General features: G+C 42.1%; 1 protein-coding gene and 1 pseudogene across 1 annotated transcript in view; one reads left to right on the top strand and one right to left on the bottom strand.

Annotated features, from left to right (window-relative positions):
• The window catches only part of COL11A1 (collagen type XI alpha 1 chain), a 140,701-nt gene that overhangs the window by 40,234 nt on the left and 77,602 nt on the right, over positions 1-22,865 (bottom strand). Inside the window, exons 31-41 of the mRNA XM_036344132.1 lie at positions 22,703-22,756; positions 17,394-17,447; positions 17,226-17,270; positions 17,041-17,094; positions 16,893-16,937; positions 13,951-14,004; positions 10,229-10,282; positions 5,611-5,664; positions 3,616-3,723; positions 3,147-3,236; positions 2,615-2,668 (exon numbers count right to left, since the gene is read on the bottom strand). Coding sequence (XP_036200025.1) covers positions 2,615-2,668; positions 3,147-3,236; positions 3,616-3,723; positions 5,611-5,664; positions 10,229-10,282; positions 13,951-14,004; positions 16,893-16,937; positions 17,041-17,094; positions 17,226-17,270; positions 17,394-17,447; positions 22,703-22,756 — 666 coding nt within the window. The remainder of the gene's footprint in view (positions 1-2,614; positions 2,669-3,146; positions 3,237-3,615; positions 3,724-5,610; positions 5,665-10,228; positions 10,283-13,950; positions 14,005-16,892; positions 16,938-17,040; positions 17,095-17,225; positions 17,271-17,393; positions 17,448-22,702; positions 22,757-22,865) is intronic.
• On the top strand, positions 6,986-7,097 carry LOC118673798 (annotated as a pseudogene).

The raw sequence follows: 22,865 nt of genomic DNA, 5'->3' as shown, positions 1-22,865 counted from the left end.
ATAAAAAAATGTTTCTCACCCGGCTGGCGTGGCTCAGACACTAAGCATCATCGACCTATGAACCAGGAGATGCAGGTTCGATTCCTGGTCAGGGCACAGGCCCAGATTGTGGGCTCCATCCCCAGTGTGGGGCGTATAGGAGGCAGCCAGTCCATGATTCTCTCTCATCATTGATGTTCTATCTCTCTCTCCCTCTCCCTTCCTCTCTGAGGTCAATAACAATATATTTTAAGAAAAAGGTTTCTCAATACACATTTACTCCCAGCAGCCAAACTTCAAAAACACTACAACACCCCAGTTCTGCACTCCGATCACCTAGACAGCGGTGAGCATTTCCAGACTCTGTTTAGACCCAAAAACTCGCTTTTCATCAAATGGTCTTTTATTTATGGCTCCAGTACCAACATCATTCCTTTAGGCAAAAATCATTTTTCTCACCTTGTCTTCTTTGTTCTGTCTTTTAATATATCACTTATTTATTATTTGTTATTTTATCTATCTCCTACCTGGCTTCCTCTGTAAGCCATAGCTCTTTGTAGGAAATGCCCACTTAGTGAATCTATATAACGTCAGTGGGTCTTGTCCAGAATTTTAAAATATTGACTGCAATAAAATATAATAGATAATGTGAAAGTATATTACATGTACCGTTTCATATAGTGAGTTTTACTCAAAAAGTCATAAGGAAAGAGTTATCTCTCTAGTGTGTCTGTTTTGACTCTGATTTCTGTAAGCTGAAGCACAAAGATTCTACTTTTCATAATTTATGAACCAGGTATGAACCAGGTTACGGTATGAACCAGCACCCAGGTTACGGTATGAACCAGGTAACTGATTGCGAAATTACAAATATTCTCAAGCTAGGATTCGCAAGAGGTTTTTCTGGGGGTATTCATATCAAGGGCCCCACCTAAAGCGATCTCCTGTCCTCAAACAGAACCGGTGGTTGATGCAAATCTAGACGCCGCCACCCCCCCCCCGCCTCCCCTCCCCCCCCCATGGTCACAGAGACGGGGCACAGACAGCCCGCTCTGGGTTTCTGACTGAATGAATTATAGGGAAAGAGAACAGGCGTCCAAGGATTCAACCTGACCATTTGCTTAAGTAGTTTAATCTCTGATTCATTCAAATTAAATAACTGTTATAAAGAGCACGTGTAGGAGTAGTAAAGCCCAGTGAGCTGGAATATGAGCTCTAACTCTTCCTTTTGACACAGTTGCTCACAGGAGTCGGGAAGAATCAAGAGGACTTGGACAAATGAGACTAAGAGGAGAGAACTGAAGGCGTTTAGAGTGAGAGATGCACAGCTGGAAAGGAGTCTATGCAATGCGCGAGGGTGGACCTTTGTCGTCAAAGGTCTATAAACTCGGGCTCATCATTTATCTTTTCTAAGCCTCAGGTCTCTCACCTTTAAAAAGGGAATAATATCTACCTGGTCAGGTGATAAACACCATTAAGATAATGATTGTAAAGTTCATAGCATTAATAATTGAAAGACTAAACAGTTGCGATATCATTTCATTTACCCTTCACATTTATTTACATTCTTTCCCCCAAGAATTCTATTTAGTACCTTTTCCTTCATCTGAATAACAGCAACATCTCCATCCCTCTCCACCCCTGTGCGTCTCAATCCTGCATGTACCGTTACTTAGTCAATACCCTGAAGGTAACGTTAATAAAACAGGCTCTGGTGATTGGGATCAAATTGTTGAGAACTCGTTGATCACGATAAGGAGTTTGGATCCCAAAGGCAGCGTGGGGCCGTGAATATGTATAAGCAAAGGAACAGCATAGCTAAGGGTGTGTATTCAACCAGAATCGGGGGAACCACTGGCTGAAAAGGGGAAGAAAGCGGAGTCCAGGAAATGTCACTGAGACACAATTAAGCAAGGAAACAGAGGAAAGAGACTGGACAAAGGCAGTAGTCGCAGAAATTAAGAAAAGGGGGGAAATTAAAGAAACATTTTGAATGTGGAACTGGAATGACTTCAACATGTGTAAGGGAATTGAGAGACAATGTGAGGCAATTGCTAGCTTCTGAGATGGGTGAAATAAAACGCAGCATGAGAAGAGGCCACCGAACTGGGCAGCTCGACTGTTACTGTTCACCTTTCAGGCTACAGATAAGAACCAAGATGAACTGATGGAGAGCCGTGTCGGATTGCTTTCCTAGGGGTTGGTCAGGTATCTCAAAAAAGGAATCTGGTATTTACTCATTTGCCAATTATTTGATGCGGTTGCATTAGCTAAATAAAGCTATCTGGAGAATGAATACATGGATATACACTTTTCGTGCTTTTGCGACGTTTAAATAAGCATTGATAACATCCCAGTCTCACCGAGTACTCAGAATCAGACAAATTACGATTTAGGGGGCAAAATAGCTCCTTTCCCTCCTGACAGCATGGAGGAGCAGTATTTTCAGTCCTCAGAACTCTCTGTTTCTGCACTCATTAGTGCAAGCAATTAGCAGCAGCCCAGCGCTGGCTGGCTTGATTGACACGTGTTTATTTCTCTCCACACGCCGTGGGATCACAGCGGGAGGATAATGAAAGGAGAGGTGTAATTTGCAGTCGTGTCTGGCATGGTTGTTTATTACAATCATACTTACCACTGGACCTGGTGGGCCCTGGGGACCCTCTCCTCCTTTCAGGCCAGGTGTACCCTGGGAAAAGCGGGGGGAAACCGAGAAAATGAATCGGTGCAAATTGAATATAAATTCAAGGACAGCATGACTGGTAAAATGAGGGTGTGGGGAAGTGTTTTTAGACACAAACACATACTGTGATATAGACGATCATCCATGCATACGCTGACACATTTCCCTTTCATTAGTCACGAATCTTTATTTAGTTAAAAAAAGAAAAGCAAATGTTTCGCCCTAACCGGTTTGGCTCAGTGGATAGAGCATCGGCCTGCGGACTCAAGGGTCCCAGGTTCGATTCCGATCAAGGGCATGTATCTTGGTTGCGGGCACATCCCCAGTGGGGGGTGTGCAGGAGGCAGCTGATCGATGTTTCTCTCACATCGATGTTTCTAACTCTCTATCCCTCTTGCTTCCTCTCTGTAAAACATCAAAAAAATATATTTTTTTTAAAAAAGCAAATGTTTCTAATAAGCAGTTTCATTCACGGTGATGGTACCTGAGCTCCAGGGAGACCTCGTTCGCCGGGGAAACCACGGAGACCTGCCGGGCCGTCTTTCCCTGAGATGCCTTGAGGACCTGGGTCGCCCTAAGGGATAGAACATACATCCGTCATAGGGAGCGATTTCCATACATGTGACCACAAACAAAACTGTAGCTCCCCCTATCATTTCACAGAGAGCATATGATGGGAAAGGCCACATACATTAAAATAAAGTCAACACCACTTATATATATTTCATATGGATATAAATGGATGGTTTTATAGTCAATGGAGCAAGCTTCTTATATCATTGTTCGGTCATGCCTTGAAGTACAGCCAAGGGAGTATATCAATGACGTTTCTTTCTGACGTTCATGGGAACGCTCCACCACCGTGTAGTTAGCCCAACTATGACCAGTGACACGGAGCTGGAGTGAACAGTAGGTGGATGTTTTCGGCCAAGAACACCCCTGAGCATCTGTACCTTTGCACCTTCTTTTCCTGCAGCGCCAGGAAGGCCTTGCTCACCAGGCGGCCCCGGGGGGCCAGGATGTCCGCGTTCGCCCAGGGGACCAGTCTCGCCAGTGGGCCCCTCAATGGAAAGGCAGAACTCATTAGATTGCCCTTTCATTTTTTGCAAAGATAACACAAACCCCACATAGTGCATCGTTCTCATTCATTTGCATGGCGTCTATTGTTCTCAGTGATTTTCAGGATGCTCTACAGAACACTTCCCATAGAGTGCTGGCAGAGCCGTGTCTGGCGGGAGTCTGAAAAGATGACGTGTACTCTTAGAATTAGAGTGTCCAAGGGAAAGCTATGAAAAATGGAAAGAGCTGCTCCCTTTGTTCAATACCAGAAATCTTCAGAGTGAGGTCAGTCCGAGTGCTGTAAAAAGCTATGGTTTCTACCTCTAGTCTGTCCCCTTCTTTCTTTTTGTCTAAGGTATCAAATAGGAATGAAGAAAAAAAGCCATTGGGACCACAATGGTAGCTACTCAATGAATCACGGCTTGAAATTGAGCTCAGGTTCCCAGGAACCCAAACAACCAACGTGGTCCCCCTTGGAATGTCCCGAGTGGAGCCCTCACTGTTAATCTACACTCATCTGACAAAGTCTGGCGAGTGGCAGGGGATCCTCAGGCCATGGGTTTGGGCTGGCAGTTCCTCCCGCCCGAAGGCTGTAACAAATAACCCGCTGCCTTAAACTGCTGCAAATGCCACCGTGAAAAATGCCAGGTCATTCACGTGTCCCCGAGCGCAGCTGTTCTGTGGCGAGAGAGTTTAATGAGCTCGCAGGAGGATCCAGAGAACAGAGACCAGCGCTCTCTGTCTCCGCTTAGACCAAGGCCCCGGAAGGCAAGAGACTAAAGATGCGTAAATGCAAAGTGCGCAGATGCTGTGCTTGTGGGAGGGGAGTCTTCCTACAACCTGAAGATGCAACTGGTTCTTACCTTTCGGTCCTGGATAAAGAACCAGATGCCCCAAATTGGAGTGTACATTTTTAGGTTTAAATTCCTTTAATTATATAGGGTGTCCCCCCCCCAAAAAAAATGTATACACACACTTTGAATAATTATGAAGGCAGTGTGTGTTTTTTAATACATTTCATTTTCAAAACCAAGCTATCAGCTGTTCAAGTGTGTATACATGTTTGGGACACCCTGTATATTGCTGCAAGTCCCCACCTTACCATCAATAGGCAATCATTTCCCCCGAAGGAAATTTCCCTTCAATTTTTTATCAGAATTTAACAGTAAGGAATATAAAATGGATCCTAATTTAATGGCCATCACCACTAAAGACAAAAATGAGCGGTGATTCACACAACTGTGCCAAAAAAAAAAAAGTGACTGGCAAGGACTGCAATCAATATTGTTCCTTTTAAATCACACCCTTTGTCTTACCATGAAAATGTGATTACATTTGAAACAGACCATTGGTTTTTCTTTCTCAAAAGTACCAATAAAAATAATCCAATGAAGATGCATACTCAATACATCACCTGCTAAAATCATTGTTATGAAGACAAAAATCTTAAGATACAATATATTACAAATGTTACATTTTTAGAATAAAATTGGATCAAAGCCTTATATTTCTAATCCACTTCTAAGTGTAATTTTTACTCAGAAGACTAAAGTCCTTTTGTAACTTGAAATTCCGGGAACAGGGGATGGCCGGCCTCGTTAACAAGGCATTGTGGGTTTCCAGAAGCTGCTGTCATGGCCAGACTTTCACTGCACTGAATTTTCTGACTGATTTTTAAGATTTTTCCTTCTATTTTACTCACTCAGTTCAGTTAGAAATCCCTTTAGCTAAGCAATAACTACTGAAGTTCATGTGATGTAAGCAACAGGCATATATTACAATGCTACTGAAATACAAAAATGCCTCATTTTCAATCCTAAGAAGCTGGCAAAGGTGAGAAGAGAAACAGGAGAATAAGGCGCGTTAGGGAAGCAGAGTGTGGGACGTACCTGTGGTCCAACAACGCCCCCGGGCCCAGGAGGGCCGGTCTTGCCTTGAAATCCCTGAAGAGAGAAAGCATCATCCATTAAAGCTCTACAGCAGCGGTTCTCAACCTGTGGGTCAAGACCTCTTTGGAGGTCGAACGACACCTTTCATGGGTCGCCTAAGGCCATCAGAAAACACATATATAATTACATATTGTTTTTGTGATTAATCACTATGCTTTAATTATGTTCAATTTGTAACAATGAAATCGGGGGTCACCACAACATGTGGAACTGTATTAAAGGGTCGTGGCATTAGGAAGGTTGAGAACCGCTGCTCTACAGGGTACGACACATAAATTAAAATTCTCCGAGATAATGGAACACCGCACATGAAAAGGAAGTCACTGTCGGCTAAAACACTTAGTGTGTCATTATTTTCCTGCTCTTTAAAATTCAAAATTCACCATGTGCATTATTTCACATGACAGTCCAATGGCGACCTGCAATAAGCTCAGAAAATAGAGTAAGACCCTGGATGACCCTGGAGTGGAAACATGTCCTCAGCCCTGCTGCTCAGGTCAAACGAGATCATTGTCACCCAGCGCTGCTGACAGGCGGCATCAATGAGGATGGTAGACGCTCTCCCCAACAGGCCCCCCGATTCTGAACACAGGCATGAATCCACAGTCGATGATGTCAAAGCCCTTCTCCTTCCTGCATCCCAACAATCGTGTAAAATAAACACGGTGTAAAATGTATTAATAAAAAGAATACTTGAGCCCAGCCAGTGTGGTGCAGTGGTTGAGTATCAATCTATGAACCAGGAGGTCTCGTTTCGATTCCCGATCAGGCACATGCCAGGGTTGCAGGCTCGATCCCCAGCAGGGGGCGTGCAGGAGGCAGCCGATTAGATGATTCCTTCTCATCATTGATGTTTCTATCTCTCCCTCTCCCTTCCTCTCTAAAGTCAATAAAAATATATATTTTAAAAAGGTATACTATAAAAATAGTTGACATGACTAGTGAACATCTCAGCATTTGATCAGTGTTCTTTATTAAAACCCCAAAGAATATGCTTACAGATGTATCGCACAGGATGAGTTATTAAGGAAGAATCTGCTATATGTTAGCTGCGTGCACTGGCTAAATCATGCCTTTGGGCTATATTTGGTATCTGTATTTTTCCAGACTCATGGGTTATTCATTCTGCATGTCTGTATTATGGTTGGCAAGTGTCTTTCTCATGTGAGTGAACTTATGTTTAACAGTTGGAGAAATAAGACTCCAAATACTGAGAGACAAACCTTCCAAAGAACTGAATTAAAGCATATGGTATTTGCAAGGTTTATTCGCTATAACATCAGATGGAGATAATAAGGTCAGAAAGTGCCTGGCTGTCTACGGCCATACCACCCTGAACGCGCCCGATCTCGTCTGATCTCGGAAGCTAAGCAGGGTCGGGCCTGGTTAGTACTTGGATGGGAGAAAGTGCCTGGCTGGCGTGGCTCCATGGCTGAGCATGGACCTATCAACCAGGTCACTGTTCAATTCCCAGTTGGGGCACAGGCCCAGGCTGAGGGCTCGATCCCCAGTGAGGGGTGTGCAGGAGGCAGCCAATCCACGATTCTCTCTCATCATTGATGTTTCTCTCTCTCTCTTCTCCCTTCCTCTCTGATGTTTTTAAAAAAATAAGGTCAAAAAGCAAAGGGCAGCCACAGGTGGCCCCCCTTTTATATCACAGCCCTCCAGGCCTGTAAGAATGGAACTGTTATTCTGAGCATCTCTACGTGCGTGTTACATGCCTTTAGCGCCAACGCCTGGTGACCCCCTGAATGAGTGTGTGCCCACACTGTCCTGCCTTCAGCAGCCCTGCTCAGCCCCTGCATCCTCACGCCTGTGGCTTCCTTCCTGGAGCCAGTCCGCCTCACTTTTGCTCTTCCTCTTCGGCTGCTGCCTTCTGTTTTTCCCAGCGATAACCGTCTTTTCCAAAGAATCCACCTTCTCATGATGTGCCCAAATGCATCAGTTTTGTCATTTTTGCCACCAGCGATGTTTCAGGCTTCACTTGCTCTAGGACTCCCTTATTTGTCTCTCTTTTTAATAGCTTAGTTCAACTGAATCTTGTTTTTTCTATCAGCCTTCTTCACTGCCCAACTTTCCCATCGCACATAGTAACTGGGAGTAGGAGGTGTGGGCAGGCTTAGCCTTGGTCTCTAATGAGCCCTCTTTGCTCTTGGCCATCTCCCCCGATTCTCCCATGGCTGCCTGGCCCATCAATTCAAATGGTAGCTTCGGCCAAGAATTCAGCCTTCTCTTGAATTCTTGGCTGAAGCTACCATTTGAATTGATGACTAAATCAAGATCAGCAAAATCTTTAATAATTTCACTGTCCTCATTGTCTGTATTAGGATCAATACAGGACTTGGCACTGTGTTTCTGAGAGAAACTTGGGTTGCTTCAGTATAATAGAAACTATTTCTAATAATTCCCAGTGGTCTTAAAAAGCTTTGGGTGGTAAAATGTCAGATTGAACTCTCAATTCAAGGATTTCTGACTGAGGACAAAATTCCAATGTAACAAATATCCATTTTTAAAAATGAGGTAACACATATATAGCAAAATACAGCTACTCTAAATTCTTGTAAAAGGTAATCTTTTAAATCCCAGTCAGCGTGCACACATACAAACACACACACACACACACACACGAGAAAGAAAGGTTTCTGGCAATAAGATTATTCACTATTGCTCTTAAAAGTGGATTTGGCCCTGCTGGCATGGCTCAGTGGTTGAGTGCTGACCTATGAACCAGGTGGTCACGGTTCCATTTCTGGTCAGGGAATATGCCCACGTTGCGGGCTCGATCCCCAGTGTGGGGCGTGCAGGCGACAGCTGATTGGTAATTCTCTCTCATTATTGATATTTTTTTCTCTCTACCTTCCTTTCTGATATCAAAAAATATATATATTTTTAAAAAGTGGATTTGAAATCTGAAATACAGTTTTCCAGAAATAATGCTAGGCTTTGTCTAGGAGAAACTACTCAATGAGAACATCCACCCTAGAATCATTCGTTAATATGCTATTTTCCCTCTTTGTTTAAATTTAAATATATAATATGGTTACTCTGGAGAATAGCAGAAGCTCTTATTAAATTGAAGACAAAAGGGATTTTATAATGAAAATTCTCTAGGTATCCCTCCCTTCACAGACATTTTGGGAATATTATAGAATTACTCCCACAAAGCTCTACCAGGACTTGGTTAAAAATGATTGACTGCAGTATTTAAATGAGAATGCATTTGCAAATTTGAATGTGGATTTTTCTTTAGAGGGTTTATTTTATGCTCTTCATGTAGCTATCTTTCCCGGGAGAAAACCCAACCAATTTTACTCTTTGGTCTCACTAAATCATTCTGAAATGTATTTTTGAAGTCCAAGACTTTGAAGTTTACAATCTGACTAAAGCGAAAAAGTTCTTAGACCAACAACTGTCACTGGTGAATGACACAAGACTACACAGAAAATCATCACATTTTCAGATTTGTTATCGTGGACTGTGATGCGACTCCAAATACATCTTCGTGCTCACAGAATGCCCTCAAATGTTTTGGAGCCTCATCCTCAAAGCTAGCCTGTGTGGTGATTTCCTTAAGAAATCTGGATAAAATTAACCAACGATGAGAAGCAAAATGGGATTCCAAGTCAACATGCTAATCCACGATGATTTCTGTTTATACTCACACCCCACTGGCATAGCCTGACACCTGGTTTTGTGATGGTGGCAGAGTAAACCCACAAACCTGCCAGGATCAGTAAGGCATAGCTAAGCTTCCAGTGTTCCCTCTGCCCTACTCATGTATTTAATGTTACACTGTTCATAACGTTAAAAGAACATTCAGTCACATGTTCCCATTCATATTTTTCTATTGGAGGCAAGAGGATGCATTTGACCTAGTTCCAGACCAATTATATAGCCTTGTGGTTTCAACATCAGAAAACATTGCATCCTTTTGTTCTGGAAAGAAGAAGAATGTGTCACCTGCATGGCTTACTTTAATGTGTTTCCTTTAGGGTTGGCTGGAATATATCTGCAAACAAAGACTTCAGTGAAAGGGCCAGGGTGGAGGTGTCACAAAAATAATGGGGTCTCCCCATCAGCTCATCCCAAGATGCTGTAATTGACCATCAGGACAAGCAAATCAACTAACACCCCATGCCCTCAAGTCTGTCCTTTTAGGTGTTTAGATACAAACATGGTCCTATTTATGCATTTTAAAAATATATTTTAATAAGAGTTTCCATAGGCCCAGCGGCGTGGCTCAGTGATTGAGGGCCAGGAGGTCACGGTTTGATTCCCGGTCAGGGTACATGCCCGGTTGCGGGCTCGATCCCCAGTGTGGGGCATGCAGGAGGCAGCTGATCAATGATTCTCTCTCATCATTGATGTTTCTCTCTCTCCCTCTCCCTTCCTCTCTGAAATCAATAAAAATATCTTTTTTTAAAAAAAAGAGTTTCAATAGTATCAATTTCTCCATTGTCCTTAACCTGGTAATTGAGCTGTTAAATAAAGTAGCTTTCTGTTCAGTGATGAGGTGCTAGAGAAGGACAATTTCAGTAGGAAGAGGGAGGTCACTTACAGTCTCTCCACGTTGCCCAGGGTGCCCTGGCAGGCCATCCTTCCCAGGTGGTCCCTGAAATCACAAATAAAAACACCACATGCTATAAATATGTATGACTTGTGGTACAGTCTCATGCAATATGTTAGATAATGTTCTTGTATTTTCATTAGATATTGTATTTTTGATGTTCTGTTAAAATATATATATATAATTTTTGGTATAATTCTATCTGAACTGAGACCAAGAGAAAATTGTACAACCCTAATCTGAACATTTTACATTTCAATTATGTTCACTAATAGTTACCTTTTTAAAAGGAATAGTGACAAATATTTGTTTTTATTTTTGCAAAAATGTTAGTTCTTTAGTACTTGAAATATGAATATATTTTGCCCTCCTTTTCTGATCAATTTTCAACCCATCAAGACTTGGAAAGGAGAGAAAGACAGTGCCCTCTAGTGGTGGTCTGAGCTTTTAACTGACAATGAAAAGAAACAAACTCTATGTTATAAACAATGGCAGTTACCTCTCAATTGCTTCAAGAAAAGGAAAGAAGGTACTACGCTCAATTTTAGACATTATCAGGACCAATTTTTCCCAGTAGGATTTCTCAAATTTTCTTGGAAGCATCATGTTTGTTAAGCACTGGAGAGCAGGTCTACTCTGCTATCACATTTTGTAGAAGATGCTGTCTTCGTCATGGCCGAAGAAATAAATGAAGCAATTAACTAAGTACTTAAAGTAAACAACTCAGTGAGATTCCTGCGTTTCAGACACTTAGGAGCAATAGGCTGCTTCTTTAGGCTCGTTATGAATTATCCATCCTCCTCAGAAGCCATTCTAAGGATCAGTTCACATTTCAAGACATGTTTACCGGAGGTGGGCACACATAGCCTTGCCATTCTGGATAAATGAAGAAAAACCACCATTTTAATAACATTTTAATGATGACAGATATACTTGTCATGATATGTTAATTATTTAAATACATCTCTGTATTTGTTTAAACAAATGCGCTATATACATAAATCTGCTTTGGAACATCATGCTTTTTCTATGTTGAGCTGGAATAGGGGTTTATTTAGAAATAAGCTCATTTTCACAATTTTGTCCTCCCCTGGAAGGAGCCTTTTCTAGAAAGCTCGGCTACAGCCTTTCAGGAAGAAGGGTCCTGGTCTCGCCTCGTACCCATCTGCTCCCTCATCTCATCGTTGCGGACACACGGGTGGCCAGGTGAGCTAAGGGGGCTAGTTAAAGGCTGCTCTTGTGATATTTCCCGAGATCATGGCTTGCTCAGGGACTGGCTCATTATTTTCCAGCGATTATGATGCCATCCTCCCCCCAGAACCAAAACTGGAATGTTTTTAACCAAGGCCCCAAAAATGCGATGCCATTTAACCATTCCTTCGTTCCAAGGCAACTTTTACATATCTAGGTATTAGGCACTGAGTTTTGAATTTTCCTCTCCTGTAAGTAGAATGTGTCTTCTAACAGTCATATTATAGATCTTCATCGCCTCAAGTTAAAAATTACCCTTAAGTGGGGAAACTGTATGCTGACATGGACTTAGCATTGCCATTCTAATCATGACTATCCCCAGCACTGAATCCACAATCCATTTGTACGTGCGTATGTGTACATTGTGTGTACACAGCATACATTTCATGATTACAATGAAGATGGACCGATTAACCTGCAGGAAGAGGAGGCTGCTCTCTCCCTCCACCCACGTCTTCCTTCTCCATCACAGAGATGGAGGCATTTCTTCCCTAAACATTATGCAAATGCCTCCCGGAGAAATGATGGGTGCTCTATCTCATGCTCTAACCTTTCACTTGCCAGAGAAACAGTATAGCAACCACTCTGCTCCGCAGTGAACGCATGTTCCTTGGCGTTGTCGTGTCTCTCCAACAAGAGTGCGTTCCGTTCAAGCGGAGGCACTGACACTTCTCACGCCTCGGAGAGGCAGAACGCACGCATGACCAATGGCTCCAAACTTGTGGGAAAGGCACGAGAACAGGCTGGAAAAGTCTGAGGAAAAGTGGGTCGAGTGGCTTTCCCTGACAATAGAGTTACATTGCACGAAGGGAAACAATCCTTAAACATAGGCCCACGAGTAAACGGTGCGATAATGTGCAGGTTACACATGACACTAGTTTTTATGCTGCTGAACAGTGGTCTATGCACGTGGCTTCAAAATACTCATGAAAAGAGTCCTATGTGTAGTTATTATCCTACATTTAATATTAGCTATTTGCATTGTTTATAATGCAGTAATGCAGATAATCTGCTCTTGATCTGTTTGCAGTAATAAAACTGTAGTGTGAAACTAATATTTTAAACATACTTGTACATGTGTCTGTGTAGACTGCACATACTGTCTGAAATTATTGTAGAAGGCAAGAGACTGCCTTAACATTTACTATTCAAGTCAGTATTTCACAATAAATAATTTATCTTCTGAAGATGTGAGCTGAAGTCATATTTGAAAGTAATAGTGAAATAGAGGGTTGTTCAAACTCAATAAGAATTGGAGAACATATGTATTTATTTATAAATTATTTTCAACATGTTTAAATATATAATGTAATCACATATAACATTTATTTAAAATTTTAACATCTTAATTTAGAATGTTCTGAACGGCACCTTTTTGCAAGACTTGTACTGAACGCACCAAAGACCTACTGAATCAAAATCTACATTTTTAACAAGGTGCCAACATGATCTGTGTGCACATTCAAGTCTAGACAAGAACAGTGGTGAACAGAGTTGAGCATTTGTCAGAACTACCTGGAGACTTTTCTAAGAACACCCCCCCCCCAACCCCCAACCCCTGGCCCCTGAAGCTCTGAGCAGGTAGGTGAGTGAGGCTGGGACAAGACTTTGCATTTCTAACAAATCCCAGGAGTGCTGATGTGCTGGTCCAGGGACCACACTTTCAGAACAGCTTCCTTAGATGGGTGATGCTATGGCCAAAAAGCTGTATCACTCCAAGTTTGTATGTTAAAACCCTAACCCTTGCCTGAATGGTGTGGCTCCGTGGTTGAGTGTCTACCTAAGAAGCAGGAGGTCACAGTTTGGTTCCCTGTCAGGGCACATGCCCTGGCTGTGGGCTCAATCCCCAGTAGGGGGCGTGCAGGAGACAGCCAATGATTCTCTCATCATTGATGTTTTCTCCCCCCCCCTTCCCCCCCCCCGCCCCCGCTTCCTTTCTGAAATCAGTATTTTTTCTGAAGACTTAACCCTTAAGGTAATGTTATTGAGGGGAGACCTTCGGCAGGTGCTTCAGTCATGAAGGTGGAACCCTCCTGAATGGGGCTGGTGACTTACAACAGATGCTCCAGAGCGCTCCCGCATCCCTTCCACCACCGAGGACAGTGAGAAGTCTGCGACCCACATGTATTTGAAGGGCACATTGGATATCACAGTGTTTTATGCCATGAGTGGTATTAGTTGCAGTAGAGGAGTCATTGAGAGAGAACAATATTCATGTTGTTCTAGCCTTTGATACACTTTGAAAGAATATTTAGTACGGTATAATTACATGATAACCAGAAACACTCAGTAAACATCACAAAGTGAAAAGATCTGTAGAATGTGACGTCATTCATTGCAATTTTGTTCTCATAGGAATTGTCATCACTGTGTGTATCGAGAAATGGTTTCAACATAAGCTATGTCTCTCAAAAATGCACCACATCCTCACATGAAGAAAGACGGAGAAAACTCTCACTTACAGGAGGGCCTTTTGGTCCTGGGAATCCAACCGGACCCTGAGGTCCTTGAGGGCCCTGAAAGTCAAGAGCAGAGGGGACACTTGAGAACGCGCCTTACAACACGCCTTGACACCTCGCGGGTGCATCTACAGATGAAGCACACAGAGCACGGAGCTTCTTCCCCACGTTGACGTCTATGGCAACACAGAGATCGCCTGTGCTCAGCGAAGAGCGAAGGGGGTGCTTTCTCACACGATTCAGCACCCAGAGCCACACGGCACGTTCATATTAAAGGTGTAAGCCAGGGCTGGGCCAGGAAGTTCCACAGACGCGCTGCTTTGAACATTAGCTAGAAACAGCCGACAAGGGGGATATTTCAATTCCAAATCCCCCAAAAGAAAAATTCTTTTTTAAATGGACTTTCTACATATTCTGACTCTAGTCATATAAACTAGAAGGAAACAAATAAGTGATTTCCTCAAAAAGACCAGAGAAGATGCCTTTAACTAATCTCTGTACTTAAAATAGGTTACTTTTGAAGATTGTATCTCATTTTACTTCCTCAGAGAAAATAAAGATGCAACACTGGGTCTTTATAATATTTCACAAAAGAGTGTTGACATATTCTTTTTGAATTAATCAAAAGAGTTTCCGGGGGGGGGGGGGTAAAAAATAAAGACTCTGTAAAAATAGTATTGAAACTCAATGAGAATTGCCAGATAAAATACCCAGTGTCTAGTGAAATTTGAATTTTGGATAAATAATGAATAATTTTAATATGTCCCAAATATTTCAAGGGACATAATTATGTTATGAATTATTCATTATTTATATAAAAGTTCAACTTAATTAGATGTCTCACTTATTTTATTTATTTTGATTTTGTTTTGTTTTTGCTAAATCTGGTCATCTCAGATCCAAATGAATGCTGTATTAACCAAGTCTTTACTAACAGGCACCCCTGAGCTGCAAATAATTGAGTATGAGTGATCATATTTAACTTGTAGGATATCCTATATTTTTATATTATTTCTATCATTTTTCAGTTGTGTGCCTAAGATCTAATTAAACAGTTCATTATAAAAATTCTTTGCAGAAAATGAGGACTAGGGAGGAAATGTCACACCAACTCCACAGAATACAAGAAATACGTTCTATATGTTTAAAACATGTATAAATGTTCCTTGGAAAAAAATTATTTTGGATCAGCCTTTAAATTTATCTTCAAAATATCCTCTTCTTGTTCTTGAAGTGTTTTTACAATTACACATAAGCATGCTATTGGGTCAGTGTTGTGCTCCAAAATAAAATTGTGAAGACATGGTTGATCATGAAATGTTGGGAAGCACAAGTAATATGTAAAGAAAAACTAATTTGTGTTTTAAAGACAAAATTCCTAGTTGTGCTACAATTTCTTAAATGCTTCCACTCCATTCAGTGAGTCAGCCATCTTAATTAATTTGACTGTATCTTCTTACTGACATGACTTGGTCCATAAAAAATTTCAAAATGTATGTATTATTTATGAGCTCAAATTGTACAGGATGGACTTAATTTGAGGATAGTTCATCAATAGTGAGAAATATTTGGTAGGAAGTTTAATTTAGTTAAATATAAACCAAAGCTGGAAATGACTACAACTAAGGATTTATTCTTTTGTCTCATCTACTGATATTTGTCACAAATACCAACATTATTCCAAAAAAATTTACTTATTCTCAGTTTTAAGTTATACATTGTAGGATAGTTCTGTTTTTGTGAAACTTCTTTATAAATTTCAAAAAGTAATATAAAAATATATGTCTATGATTGCATAATACTAAAAATAATTATAGAAAATTTAAAGTGAGTCTAATTTCTTTCACAGTAATTCAATTTAATATTTAAAATTCTTTCAAGAGGATAGCTTTTCAAAATCTGACTACAAAAATGATCCTTTTTGCCAAAAAACTAAAATAAAATAAAGGGCATGCTTAGTCATGTGTATTTAGCTTGAGTTTACATCAATTGGAAATAAACAGTTTTTCTATTTACTGGAACAGATGTTTTATCTTGATGTGAGTGCATATGGGTTGTGATTTAATGGCCGCGGGGAGCTTGCATTGTACCAGCATCATGCTGCTGGCCAGCTCCATGGACATAATGAGGATCAATGTGTAACATAAAGTGAAGGAGGCATCGGTGTTACGCGTCTACTTAAAAGAAAAAAAAAAATTGGCTTGAGTTTAAGAGTGACATCTTGGACCAATTACACGTGTTATTTCTCTCATTTCTGTGACAAGATCAGTAGCATATAACCTGTGTGCAAAAGAAAGATGGACCCTGGCCGGTGTGGCTCAGTTGGTTGGGCACCGTCCTATGCTCTCGGAAAGGTCAATGGTTCGATTTCCTGTCGGGGCACACGCCTGGATTGTGAGCTCGATCCCCAGTAGGGGGTGTACAGGAGGCAGCCCCGTCAATGTTTCTCTCTCTCTCCCTCTCCCTTCCTCTCTAAAAATGAATAAAAATATTTTTTTAAAATAGAAAGATGCCGTACCCAGTTGGCTCAGTGGATAGAGTGTCAGCCTGTGGACTGAAGAGTCCCAGGTTTGATTCCAGTCAAGGGCATGTACTAGGTTGCAGGCTCCTCCCCGGCCTGGGCCCTGGTCAGGGCTCGTGCAGGAGGCAACCAATCGATGTGTTTCTCTCACATCGATGTTTCTCTGTCTTTCCGTCTCTCTTCCACTTTCCCTAAAAGTCAATGGAAAAACATTCTCGGGTGAGGATTAAAAAACAAATAAAAAGTAGGAAGATGAAGCTTTCTTTTAGAGGAGTCAGTTAAAGACTAGGAATGTTTCAGCTCTCGCTGGATTTTGTGGACGGCCGTGGATGTGTGCTGCAGACACGTGTTCCCTTTCCTAGAAATGTAATCACTTGCAAAATCTTCGAATCGATTCTATCTGATGTGCCCGTCTCATACTTACTCTCTCGCCAGGAGGGCCTGGGGGGCCGTCACCGCCCGAAGTGCCCTGCCAACAACAGAAGGAAAAACCCGGTGAGAGTCCTGCTCCCAGCATCGTCCCTGGACGGAGCGCTTACAGCAAAGCCCGAGGAGACAGGCGCGGACAGTACCTTCGGACCCGGCTTCCCCGTGGGGCCTCGCGCTCCTCTCGAACCCCGAGGACCCTGCGGAGAACAGAAGACCATGTCGCTCTCACGCCACGCCAGAGGCGCCGGAGACATTGTTATTCCTGGAGAAAATCATCTTGGAAAATTAAGTCCGAAAGGAAAATGTGGATTGGATGTAAGGTACCCACCGTGGGACCGCGCTGCCCGCGAGGGCCTGGCTTGCCCGCGACGCCCTGCAAAGACAGTTGAGACAGGGTCAGGGTTGGTGGGCACAGGGAGCCGGGTCTGGGCTGGGAGGGGGCCTTGGCAAGGACATTACACTAGCGAGGCCAGAGCAATAGACGTGAGCATCGTACCCGTGCGCCTTTCTCTCCATTGGCCCCTGGGAACCCGGGAAATCCAGTGGAACCCTGCAAAGATGAAAACAAGAAGCATGAACTTGGTAACTGACATTTAACCACAAGTGGGAATCTTGGGGAACACAGTGCTTCTCACAAGCTGGTCTTATTTAAATGAAAAGTGCATCCTTAATGCACATACAAGCTCCACCCATGTATTTAAGGACAAACTTACAGGGGCGTCGGCAATCCTGGGGGCATTGGAAGCATGAACGGATAAAACAGATTTTCAGTTTTTTACTTTCGGTAAAATCATGAATCAAATATGTCATTTCTCATATAAGAAAAGAGCAACTACAGACAATGGGAATTTTATAGTCAGTAAATGGTTAACGTCTAACTTCATACCTGCTTCAACTCTGGAGAAGACTCCTAGGTTTCAATATGAATAATCAACTATTAAAACGAGCATTTTATACTATATTGTCCTGAATTAACACTCTGGGATGAGTCTACACAGCACTCTTCATTGAGTAATTTCATTCCTTTAGAACTGGATCAAGTCACAGACACCGAATCTCCCTCCACCTTGCCTGTGTGATGTCTGACTAGTCAGAACTAGCTGAGCTCTAAGGCAGGCGGGCCAGCGTCACAGTCCTGCTCTGGGAATTTCAAAGGCATAAATTCAAGACTTGTCTTTGTCATGCATTCACCTAGAAAACTTGGGAGTGTTACTCATTCTCCTTGAACAGAGTTGTTGTTTTCTCTTCTGCGAAATGAGGCCAGGCAACAGCTTACAGGTACTAGGGAATTTGGGGGAGATCGGGATCGAGGAAGGCAAGGTGTAAAACTGACAATGAGCCTGGCCGAGGTGGCTCAGTGGTAGAGCGTCAACCTATGAACCAGGAGGTCACTGTTCAATTCCTGGTCAGGGCACAGGCCCAGGTTATGAGCTCCATCCCCAGCAGGGGGTATGCAGGAGGCAGCTGATCAATGATTCTCTCTCATCATGGATGTTGCTCTCTCTCCTCTCCCTTCCTCTCTGAAATAAATTATATATATATAAAATGACAATGACAGTAATAAATGGCTAAAGATGTAATACGCACAGTAAAAGCGTTATGTCATTTCCTCTACAAACGACCACATTTTAGAAATGAACTGCACCCTAGTTCCCCATTTCTCCTGGTGCACATGTCCAGACTTCCATCTGCTCAGAGATTCCTGTGAGCTCGACTGTGGCTGTGGCCTCGGTACTGTCTCATGAGATAGAGCAGATTAGGGCTCCAGTCTGTGCTGTTCTACTTGCTAATTATCAGACCAGGGACGGGGTAGAGGGCGAGCTCCCCAAGACTCACTGTTCCCATTTGGACCATCGTGGGAATTAAATGCAACAACGATGAAGTGCCCATTGAAGAGCAGAAGGCGGTCCTGTTGACACGTGCCCCAGGCACGAAAGGAAGTATAATGAGCCTTCTTTGACTGGAAGACACTTTTTGCTTTTTTTTTATCCGCTCATTTGGACTGAAATACCCCTGAATGTTTCTCCACGTGGTAAAAGGCTGCTGTGTGTCAGAAAAACCTGGAGCGATTGCTGACATCGCGGATGGCCAGGTCCCACGCGGACCTTTGACTCAGGAATCCGCATTATTAAGTTTCTCCAGGTCACACGTGCAGAATGGAGGCTGTCAATTCCCATTTCCGCCCCAAGTCAGGAAAGCGTGCAAAGCCAGTGGCAGCTGATGGTCAGAGCACTAACCCAAACCCGTTTCCCACTAGATCTCTGACGCCCACAGAGACGACTATGTCCGACCCTAGGACAAGGGCTAGGACGCCTAATGTTCACAGCATGGGGGAGAGGTCTGCAAATTACATTTCTGAAGGCTTTCAAAGCCTCTTTTCTTTCTCTACAGAGAATCAGATAGTTGTGTCTGGTGCAGTATTACTTTGTGATACGCTGGGAATTTGATAAGCGAGTATAACTGAATATGGAAATAATTTACTTCTATCAGATTTTATTTGGGGACAAATATTCACTCCTGTCCCGAGTGGCATAGATAGGTAACACATTTAGAGAAACTCCACTAAAACAAATGGCTCTTATGCATCAATTTCATTTTTAATCAATTTATTTTCTTATATAGCTTCTGCTCTAAGAAATGTATGGGAAACAGACAAAAATGTCCAATCAAACAACTGGGCAGTTTGTACTAAATCATTCTTTTCTTTCTCATGGAAGGAATTATCACCAAATATGTAAGTTCCACACAGAGGCATCACCTGCTTTTCGATAGAAAAAGAAACAGCAAGCAAAAGGTCAAAAGTCAAAGGTTAATGGCAAAAAAGGCTCAGTGTGAAATGTAAAAATTGTTTTAAATGCTGTTTTAACTATCAAAGTGTCCTGTCTTAAAATAGATGTTACTTTTTGAAATAGCTACCTATCACTTTATAGTACACAGGATGAGTGCATCTTTTAATACCCACCAAGACTTTGCTAGTAAGATACTGGATACATTATATTGTCTAATTATAGTTTTTAAATTGCTTGAAGAAGATCAGCAAGATTTGAATCTATTTAAAATTCACTGGCTTCCACATACGAAAGTTATCTTTGAAGTTATCTTTGATCTTGGATGTGCCAATCATTTTTTTATTGTAGAACTGAGAAGCATAAATGGTTTCCGAGCACAGAATAAAATGTATGAAGAAAAGTTATAGAAAATAATAAAGACTAAAATTTCAAACATTTAAGCTAGAGAGTCTCATGTGTATTTAGCAACCTTAACATAAAGGAAAATGTTTGATTCTGCTAGAAAGAAACACTTCTCTAGTCATGCTGAAGCATTTGGCTAATACTAATAATAAAACCCCAAAATCAAAGAATATTGAACAGAGAAGTGACCTGTGAAAAACAGCAAAACATAAGCATGTCAAACTCATAAAAGAAAATCAAATAACATGACAGTTTCGTGTTTTTAAATCAAAGCACCAGCATAACTGCAATTCACCCTCCTAATTAGATCAGTAATTCCGGGGGTAATCTGAGGAGAGCTGAACCCCAGGGCTGTGCCCGGAATGTCTTCTCTCACTCCTAGCACTTGTGAGAAATGCTGGCATTTGAAAAGCAGGTACCTGAGAGGCAGGACAGGGGAGCAGGGATGGTAGTTAATGGGAAAATTCCTGATCAGTGCTTGAAACACAGCCACAGACAGTGAATGATGCCTGGATTATTTTAAAATCAGAGCCATAGGACTCTTACTTTACCAGGCTCAAAGGCTCATGTTCACCTCCTACTACAGAGGAAACAGGAATTACCCTATATAATAAAAGAGAAACATGTAAATTGGCCGTCCCTCCACTACACTCACCAGCCAATCAGGAGTGACTATGCAAATTAACCCGACAAAGATGGCAGGTCAATTTGCATACACAGGCGCCAGGCGGAGAGCAGAGCGGGAGAGCCGGCAGAAAGTGGAGTGGCTTGGGGAACTTGGCTCCCCAAGCTGCCAGATGGAGAGCAGAGAGGGAGAGCTGGCGGTTTGGAGGACTTGGCAGAGTGGGAGGCCATGGGACGTGGAGACAGAGCAGGAAGGGAAAACCAAAAGCTCGGGGAGCACCAGGAATGCAGGAAATTGTAGTTCTGGTGGCATATGGATCTCCTAGGCCAGCGGTTCTCAGCTTGTGGGTCACGACCCCTTTACAAGTCTAATGACCCTTTCACAGGGGTCGCCTAAGACCATCGGAAAACACATATATAATTACATATTTTTTGTGATTAATCACTATGCTTTCATTATGTTCAATTTGTAACAATGAAATTGGGGGTCACCACAACATGAGGAGCTGTATTAAAGGGTCGCGGCATTAGGAAGGTTGAGAACCACTGTCCTAGACACTAGAGCAAAGTGAACCTAGAGCAAGTTTCTGTTGTGGTGGGGGATGGAGGGAAAGCAAAGGTGAGAGACATAAGTAAAATCAGAGTGTCTAGGAAAAATTAAAGGGAAGATATCCTAAAACTTCCAGGAAATCTCCACCAATGGAGCAAAGAAAAAAAAATCCCCTATTCTGTGAGCAACAAACCAAACTGAGTTGAGGTCTCAGACAATTCGCTCATATGATTGCACAGACAGACAGAAACTCCCGATTGGAGAGGGCTCTCCTGAGGGCTCCCAGATTGGAGAGGGTGCAGGTCGGGCTGAGGGACTCCCACACCCCCCGGTGCACGAATGCCGTGCACTGGGCCTCTAGTAATATGTATAACATGTATTTTCTAGAAAATAATTTTTCTAGGAAAATTACAAGACCACACAGTAAGCCTCAAATAGTGCTGTCACACGACGACGAGTGCCTGTTTTCACATTTGTGTGGGGAAAGGACATTTCCCTCTCCCACTGATTATTTGTGAAGCTTATTAATAGATAAATGTTTGGGGATTGTTATATAATTAGGATTTATTTCTACCTACTATACCTGTCAAGCCTGAATGGGTCAAACAGAGATGGATGTTAGATAGACAGACAGATAATCTCATGGGTATTTAACAACCTTAATATCAATAACAAGAATTTATATATTAACTTGTTTAACCACTTGACTGTATCTAGTCAGTCAATGCAACAAGTGCAGCCGTAACGACGTTCTATAAATTAGCTTGAGAAAAATTAGCACACCATGGTAAACATGTATTTTTAAAACCATCTATGTTTATCCATAACATACATATACTTCAATGAGAAAAATATAGCATTTAGGTGGCGTAGGGGGTTGAATGGTGCCCGCCCCCACAAAGATATTTTGACATTGTGCCATGGAAGCATGGAACAGACAGACAAATCTCAGAGGGAAGAGGGGTGGGGAGGCAGGAAGAGATTAACCAAAGAATGTACATACATGTGTGCATAGCCCCTGGGCACAGACAAGAGGGTGGAGGGAGAAGGCCTGGGGGGGGCGGTGCGGGGTGGAGGAGGTCAATGACAGGGGGAGGGGAGGACATCTGTAAAACTTTCGACAATACAGATAACCTTAAAATAGTAATAAATGCATTAAAGTAGATAGGCTTACAAAGGGAAACAACTGCCCTGAAATACAGTTACCAAAAATTTTTTTTAGATTGTGATATGGTAATCTATGTGCATCTTTGATAACACACTTTAAATTATAAGATCTAACAGGCCTAATAATTAATAATTTTGAATGAGTGGAAGTGAAATTTCAAGATACTGTCATATTATATGCCCCCCCCCCCAAAAAAAATAAAGGTAAACAATTTTAACTGTTTCTACAAAGTGTTAGTAAATACACTCTAAAAAGCAAGCTAATTACTTTACCTTTGGACCTTGTCTTCCTGGATACCCAGGCAATCCTGGAACACCAAGTTTTCCCTAAAGTTAAAAACAAATTCTTGGTTGAATTAAGCTTAAATGATCATTTTAGTCATTTTTTTAGAAGGGCCACATATTTGTCACTAGAAAGAAAGATCTGCAAGTTTCT

This window comes from Myotis myotis, unplaced genomic scaffold (assembly GCF_014108235.1).
Source record: "Myotis myotis isolate mMyoMyo1 unplaced genomic scaffold, mMyoMyo1.p scaffold_m19_p_18, whole genome shotgun sequence".
Lineage (NCBI taxonomy): Eukaryota > Metazoa > Chordata > Mammalia > Chiroptera > Vespertilionidae > Myotis > Myotis myotis.
This window is presented reverse-complemented; position numbering and strand designations above follow the sequence as displayed.